The sequence below is a fragment of the Anopheles aquasalis genome, chromosome 3 (assembly GCF_943734665.1).
Source record: "Anopheles aquasalis chromosome 3, idAnoAquaMG_Q_19, whole genome shotgun sequence".
Taxonomy (NCBI): Eukaryota; Metazoa; Arthropoda; class Insecta; order Diptera; family Culicidae; genus Anopheles; species Anopheles aquasalis.
Genome location: NC_064878.1, coordinates 19,919,096 through 19,927,185, shown reverse-complemented (window position 1 = coordinate 19,927,185; position 8,090 = coordinate 19,919,096). Strand labels below are relative to the sequence as shown.

General features: G+C 44.9%; 2 protein-coding genes across 2 annotated transcripts in view; one reads left to right on the top strand and one right to left on the bottom strand.

Annotated features, from left to right (window-relative positions):
- Positions 1 to 2,704: 2,704 nt before the first annotated feature.
- LOC126574098 (uncharacterized) lies at positions 2,705 to 4,583 on the bottom strand. Its single transcript, XM_050234068.1, has 4 exons — positions 4,557 to 4,583; positions 3,989 to 4,472; positions 3,515 to 3,921; positions 2,705 to 2,797 (listed from the first exon to the last, which is right to left on the bottom strand). Exons 1-4 carry the CDS (start codon positions 4,581 to 4,583, stop codon positions 2,705 to 2,707), a joined length of 1,011 nt encoding a protein of 336 aa, XP_050090025.1.
- A 2,139-nt stretch (positions 4,584 to 6,722) lies between these two features.
- The window catches only part of LOC126577691 (septin-2), a 4,545-nt gene continuing 3,177 nt past the window's right edge, over positions 6,723 to 8,090 (top strand). The window contains exon 1 of the mRNA XM_050239517.1: positions 6,723 to 6,957. Within this exon, the coding sequence (XP_050095474.1) occupies positions 6,928 to 6,957 (30 nt within the window). The 5' untranslated portion in view covers positions 6,723 to 6,927. The remainder of the gene's footprint in view (positions 6,958 to 8,090) is intronic.

Sequence of the window (8,090 nt, the reverse complement as noted above, 5' to 3'; positions counted from 1 at the left end):
TCTACACCAGTGGAGAATGCGTTGAGCCTTTGCCTTCTCTTGGGTTAGGTTTTTTGGGCGGCATCATTTATTGGGCACGTTTAAGGGCGTTAAAGTTACTTACCTAGTTAACAGTACAGTTTAATTTGAATGCAACTTTAAACTATGATACGAGTTAATATGCAGGCTTGTAGTTTGATTTATTCCAACACGACTTTTTCTATAAATTTATGTGCAAGTACTAGATACCAATACATTTGAGGTAGAAGTCATTTAATAAAACAAAAATGGATAATGGATATACAAACCTCCGCTAAGAATTAGCACCTTGGGGTGCTCCTGTTCCATTACTGCAGCAATGCCTGTGGTAGAACCGATGAATGAACCTCCGACCATAACATCTATCTTGCTGACGTCAGAGGCTGAAGGCAGTTGAATGCGATGTGGCAGTAAGTAACGGATGGTAGGGGAGGGAGCAGCTAGCACCACACTTTACATAATCACACCTTCACTGCAGCGGGGATATTCGTAGTATGAGCGATATTCGCCTCGTACTTAATCATTAAAGCCGGATTACAGGATTTCTCGCAGCATTTACACCTTCAAATGTGTCGGTTTTGTAGCTTTTCCTCCCTTTTTTATGTATGTGTACTTTGTTAAAGTACATTTCTGGTCTTTGAATAAACACCCGTAGGAGTACAAGTGATCATTTTCTTTAGAACGACGAAACAGGCCTTAGGCTACGCAATATAGAGATGTTTTGGGCCATCGCATCGCCATGTCAACACGTTGAGCATGTAATACTCTGACGTCATTAGAACTAGGCGAGTTGCTCGCCAGTAATCGGTTATTTCCGCTTTGATTACGATGTACTGTCCCGCGGAGCCTGGCAGGAAATAGCAAGAATCGGCGCCACTCCATCCATCGGAATTGCAAGTGACAAGCGAGGTTTGTCACCGATGAACGTGGTGTGGCTGTGTTAATAGTAGCAAGTGACGACGAATCAATTGCGTCAAGGCACTATACTGAGTACTGATTTCAAGGCCTCAGGGATCTTGACCCATTGCTGGCCTGGACAATGGCCACAGAAAACAATCGATCACCGAGGACATTTAGGAAGAGAGAAAAACATTCCAATTGCCTTTCAATCAATATGCGATTGCTGCTGCGTAGCTATACCAAAAGCTGAAGGGAGTTCTGCGCCATTAGGGATTCCACAAAGGGATACGCAAAGCTAGCTAACTGCATATACTTCAGCTCATTTCGCAAGCATTACAAGACCGTTTTGTAGTTTATGTTCTATAGGTTTTGTATCTTTTTTTTTGTTTGCCCATCATGCTAATGACGTGCTTCTTCGTACTTCTTACCGTTCAATGCTTTGTTGACTGTAACCATCCGTTCTTTCTTGCATCGCTGTTGGGCGCCTCCATCATATTCATTTCCTACGCCCACCCTTCTCTGTTCTCCCCAAGTCAGAATGCTTTCGCAGCATCAAAACCTTTAGTCAATATGTTTTATCCTGCTCCATCCTTCTGCTTTAGGATGCTTTTGCAGCATCAAAGCGGGTACTTTTCTCTGCGAGACCGAAAGGTTTTCTGATCATTTTTTTATCAAAGAGGAAGGGGAAGGAAAAACTGCACGACCCTGGTTTGTGCTGTCAGTAGTGTGTAAGTGACAGTTAGCTAGCGATAAGAATCGATTAGATGGTCTACTTTACTGTATATATAATATACTTTTTTTATTTACTAGCATTGATAGTTGCTTTCATGCCGACACAGGCCCAGAGAACTAGCATTGATAGTTGATTATTAATAATTCATGTGAATTGTGGTTTCATTGCAAGTTTCCGCTGAACTAATGAGATCGCAATACCAGGAGGGAATAGAAAAATAATCGAAGAGGACAAGTCGAGTTTAATCGAAAAGTGGAGTCTTAAAGGGTAGTAAAAAACTCATAATTGTTTGCTTAATTTACAAATGATCAATCAATAAAATAAAATTAATAAAAATGAGCCATTACTGTAAATCAATAATCATTCGTCAGACTATTTAAAATTATTAGATTTTCTCAATCATTTTATTAGAAAGCGTTCTAGGAATATTATTCCTGTACCTATAAAATAATCATCGAGAATACGCTTACTTTCCTAATTTTAGCATGAGTTTTGTTCCCGTATGAAGCACCATTGTGAAGCTCTATTAAGATGCGTTGTACAACATACACAAATTACAGAACGCCTTTAGCGCTCACCTGATTACACCTTTGTGTTACTTGCTGTGCTTTTGTTAATCCTTTCTCCTCAATGATGTTCGACAGCATGCCGCTATGCTATCTTCATAACTCATCAACCTATAAAGCGAAGCTTCCTAATCCTGGCAAATGGATTTCTCATCATCAGTATCGTCAATCCAATTTGTCCAGAGCGGGCACACAGATCAATCAGATGAATGATGAATTACTACTGAATCGAAAGCGATAGTCCCGGCGCTAACAACGCCAGGCGCTAACAGTGGGCGGTTACTATTTGCTTTGTTCACCTATCATCTACGCGGAAATATATATGCATTCGGTTAGATCACAATGCTGCTTTGCTTAATATACGTGATAAATCGCAGGATGTTAGATATTACAGTTTCACGTTTCGTTGTGTTTAATGAAACGGATGAAACAGGTACTAGATATCTTCACTTATGAGTACACTCTCCTTACACTACACTTGGTTCTTCTACACGTTACGGGAGAAGACATAGCCGATGTACCCGCAAATGCAGCCAATTGCCAGGAAGCGCAGAAGCCGCACAATGCCTATTGAGCAGATCTGTAATGAGACGTAAACGGTTACAGTAGGGAATCAACATTTAATTGAAAAAATCGAAGAGAATAACAAATAGTTTAATGATCACGTTTGAAAGGTTCTTCAATTAAATACACACTCACTAAGGTTTGAGCAAATCTATTTCTATCTCATTAAGGTTTGAGCAACCCCTTATTTGAACATGATCAGTCGTTCTACTAAAAGGAACACGGCAAGCTTATCTAAATTGTGTATAGCATACTTTGAAATTATGTCGGAATGGTCGAATTGATTTCAAACTGAGATCAATATTCTATCAGTTTAAAAAAAAATAAATAAAAATAAAATAAAAACACTCTCGCAATAATGTTTCCATTTTCCACTCTGAATTCTGAAATTCCAAAAGTCCTCAAGGCTTATGGGTTAAAAGGGCTATACCCTAACACTTGCACATGATTTCTTAACTGAAGATCGAAGACCTCAGACACTGAAACACTTCAGCTGATCATCAAAACGGAGCACTGCACCGAAATCAGCCACAAACAAAACAACACCGACAAGTCCACGAAATAAACAACGCTACCGACCTGCGTGTAACCTTGAATGTTGTACCGAATTCTTCGACATTTCAAAAATATGCACCTCACTTTCACCGCCCCATCGTCCCAACACAACACAGAGCGACCAATCGACTCGGTTGGATTCCCTTCACATTCCCACGAAACTCACTGGTCAGCTTACCCATATGACGGCGGGCACCATGTCGTCGTTGGTCGGACAGAATACCCAGCTCCTTCGGGGTCCCAACCGTGGCACATTGAAGGGTGGTCGTCGACGTTGAGCTCGCTGCTGGAATAAGGGCAACAAGTTGCGCGCCAGATTGCCCGTAAACAAACCGTGACCGTAGCCGGTGGCTGAGCCCTGACTGCGTGCGTTGACGCTGTGGCCATCCATCGCCTCCAGCTGTAGCTGCATCAGGGGCAACACCTGCAGTATAAGCTCGGCCAGCTGGTGCTGATGATGCTGTTGACTGAGTGGCTGTGGCTGGAGAACAGGATGATGCTGTTGATGATGCGCAGGATCAACGATCGGTTTCTGATCGAACAGTGTCGGATAGAGGCGCGCAGCTGGTTGTATTGGTGGTGCTGCTGTAAAGAAGCAAAGATGGAAGCTCGTTAATACCAACGACCGTTGAGGTACGCAGTGCTGCATTACTTGGCGCACTTGGCTGCTGGGGATAACCACCAGCGATTGCGGTGCTTCCACCGCTGGCTCCAGTTCCATTTTCGAATGTAATGGCAAACACCACGCATCCACTGGACACAAACAGGAAGCGAGCAGCAGAGAGTGGCATTCGGTGCGGGAAGATGTGATGTCGAGTCCCGTGTAGTGCCATCTCGTACCCAGCACTGGTGGCGGTGAGGCTGAGCTCGAAATCCTGATCCCGTCCAATTGGCAAGTCCTTCAAGCGCTCCGTTCCGATGCCAGTCGAACAGTCCGAGCAGAGTCGATGACGGACAATTTCACGCCTTTCCGGATGTATCATCAGGCAGAGTGGAACCTCTTCGTTCGGGTTGAGCAGTGCCTCGCGCTGCAGTATGATGTGTATCGTGTCCTGTGGCTCCCGAAAGTGACCTCGAACTTTGATGTGCGATCCGTACCTTAGTTCGCCCGGCAGTTGGCCAACGTAGGGCAGCACCTGGGGAAGCCATTGTCGAGCCATTGGATTAGAAGCGGAAATACCCGAAGGAAACCGAAGAACACGTGAAGACGAACCACTTACCGGAGTAAATATCTGGAAGCCTGTCATGTTTTGGTAACCGCGATCGCGGTGTGTTCTCTACCGTAGATCCTGATCGTATCACGGTTGGCACAGTAGTGAATGAACGTGCGCCTGAACCCTGGGCCCAGCTGAGTCGCAGATACCGGTTGAGGTTGCGGCACTCCAATCAATCCCCTTTCCACGACGATCGTTCCAAACTCGGTGGACGGGAATTTCGAAAGCATGGCATTGGTAACTTTTTGGAGAAAAATGCGCCCCCGAAAACGACCGGAGACGCCTCGTTCGCCATCGTGCCCGGCCACCACCACCGTGGGTGGGAGTCGGTATCGGTGAAGTGAAAGGCAGCTCCACGACACGATGCCCACGATCGCTGCATCGCGATTCTCGATGTAATGGTTTACACCGTGGCGTTGCCCTGGACGTTGTCAGAGTGGTGAGGTTCGGTTGGTTCGGTTGGTGCTGTGTGCTTTGGAACAGCAGTGTCACGCGTCGGGAGTTTTGCGGAAAATAAGTTCATGGTTGCCGAAGCGCGGGACAGCACAGTCAAACCGTTCGGATTCGGCCAATATATGTCGGTCAGTGGTGAATGTCACGTGTCGAAATCTTTCTCTCTCTCTCTCTCTCTCTCTCTCTCAGCTTCTCTTTGCGAGCGATGATCTCGTGGCGCACTGCGGTGACGCACCTCGTGGGCGGAAACAGTTAAACTGTTGCTTTTACTATATTTGCGTCTAGTCCAGGGTGAGCATCTTCGTGTGAGGGCAAGCGGCAAACGTGGATCGACCGGAACATGGCGTCGGAGAATGGTGGTTGCGTAAATGGGTTGACGGGTGAAATATATTCCATTGTTTAGCATAAACGTTTTAAGAGCCATTTTTTTTAATAAATTGGGTAAGAGTACGCGATTGATTGGCGATCGATCATTAGCAAAGTGATGTGCTCGAACTGTTATCAGGACTTTTTCGGGATCAGGGCTTTGGGAAACTCGGCACATAAGGAGATCTGGGATCATTTTCTGGATGTCAGTGACCCAGTGGTTGATGCTTATTTCTCTGATCTAGGCTTAGGACATAATACGTAAAGTACTTCCCGTTGAAACGCATCCGTACGTATGGGTAGAAGAGGTGACGTTAGATCTCATACTACAATTTAACGAGACCAAGACCAATGGTAAAGATCTGGCATGGATTCGTTAGTACTGTAGGCTGTCCCATAATCGGACGACATTCGCTAGATTTTGATAAGACATTTTTTCATAGGCTCCCTGTCCCTGTTGTAGGAAACCGCGGCACCTTATGTGGGATACACTTGTTGTCTTTCGGGAAGATGTCTTAAGAGGGGCTTCGGTAATTTCTGGCAAAAAAAGGATTATTTTTGACGATTTTTTGTGGGTTTTGGGAAACGCTCTTCAAAGTAGCGTGCTGCATGGAGCCTTGTAGGAAACGTGGATTTGAAAACATCTTTAACTTTGTCAATTTTGCTCGGATTGATCCAAAAAAAATTACACAATGATCTTGAAAGGATCAGCATTCAGGGAAAAATGTTAAATATATAATTATGATTTATTCCTTTCTTCACAGTTCTGATGTGCTCTCAGTGCTTGCTGTTTTACAGTAGTTGCAACGCCGTGTTCGTCTTCTTTAAATCAAATTGCTGCAATAGCCTTGTAAACTCCAAAGAGGCGAATCAAAAGCACTTCTTCAACTGAATGTCCATTTTGTCGGCCACTGGGTCGGTGGTATATTACAGGTTGAGCCGTACTTATTAGAAAGAAGGTGGTGCCAATAAAATCATGCGGGTGAGTCACGTTTTACGTAGTTCAAATTTTTTTGACCGTTCAATATCAAAAATAACGCTAGAAAATAATTGTTGGATTTTACAAAACAAGCGATTGCTGGAGGCGCGTTTATCATGAAACTCCAACACATTGTGATGCAAATTCAATCAATTTACTTCCTATATCACTTGCATTAACCTAATGATTTTCATTAGTTATTAAACACGGACTTAAGAAGATGATCGCAGCTAAAATTCAAAGCAAATGTTCATAAATCGTTTTTAAACCGCTTATTTCAATCTATCGCCTATTTAATTTGTTGGTATAAACAGTTCAAACTCCCGTACAGTGCTGTGCGTAGATGTAGAGCCACGGTTCCAGATTCCATGAAATAATCCGGACGACGCGAAAAAAATCCCCCTCCGCTGTTAAGAGTGAAATTCGTTGCTGCCGCTAGCTAGGGTTACTAAGTTAGTAAAAATTAGTACCCCACAAGCCAGCCAAGTGAACACAACACCACCTTTCGGTGCCGTCTACGCCCATCTTTCGTGCCCGCTGGAATCGCTGGAAAAATCGCTTGGAAAGTGAATCACGACGATGGCGGCCGCAGATGTTGCTGTGTTGAAGGTAAATTGTCCGGGATTCTTGTGTTGTGAATGTGCTAAATTGTGTGAGGAAAAGGTGTCTCCCAAGAACATTCGGTTCCGGGTCCACCGGAAGCCGGAATGCCGATGATTCATGCCGAAAAGAATGTGACCTCCATTCGTACGTGCTTTCCAGTTTGCCGAGGAGTTTGCCACCTAAATCCATAAATCGTTCACTGTGCCCTAGAACATCGAGAAATGTTGTCTCCGTACTTCTTGCTTCTACTCCATTTCGTGCATTCCTTCCACCCGTAGAAGCGTAACCGGAGCAGAACGTCGGAGCAATGAGCGTGTGTTTGTGCGTGAGCTGCATTTCCTCGAGACCGTCTTCCGAACTCTCCGATGCACCGAGATAGCATCCCACACCCCGCACACAAAGGCTGGCTTTATTTGTTAATGCTGCAGCTTGCGGCCATACGATGCAGTTCGTTCGCTTGGGCGAGGCGCATACTTTGTTTATGTGATGCCGGCTGCTGCACTGAGATCGTGATTTAAAGCAGAGACCCATCGAATCCGCGGTTACTGTGGGTTTGGGAGTCTAGCTAAACATTATTCGTATCTGAGTAATGCGGTCTTTTCATCAACATAGCATGCCAGGTATTGGTTTGTCGTGCCAGCTTGTAACGACGATCACGTACCACCCGGTAGGGATTGAGGGCGTACAACGAACCCTCCTGATGAGTTTGATTTGTTTCGCACTTTCCAATTCCGACCAGCCCACGGAACGATCCAATTTTCGATTTCCGTATTGAGGTAATCGCGCTCCCCAGAGAGCAGTGGTATCGATGATCGTACGATGGAATAAACAAGTCGCTATGATCGATGGAGATCGCTACAGCATTTGCTTCCTCTTAATTTACCTCGTTTGTGATGCTGCAGATGGTTCGCAGACGCATTTAAAATTTGAAACTTTAATCCACAGAACAACAGATCCCGAAGAGTGTCGGCATTCCTTCCGTCTGCTTTGTTGTCGAGGAATAAGGAAGACACCTCGTTTCAGCCGCACACTACGATCCCCCCCAAAATATTGGGTCCATGGAAAGTCCGGCCCCAAGAATGGAAACAAGGTCTCCGGGCGTACGTTCTGCTTTTGGACGGAACACTTTCACCCTAGGC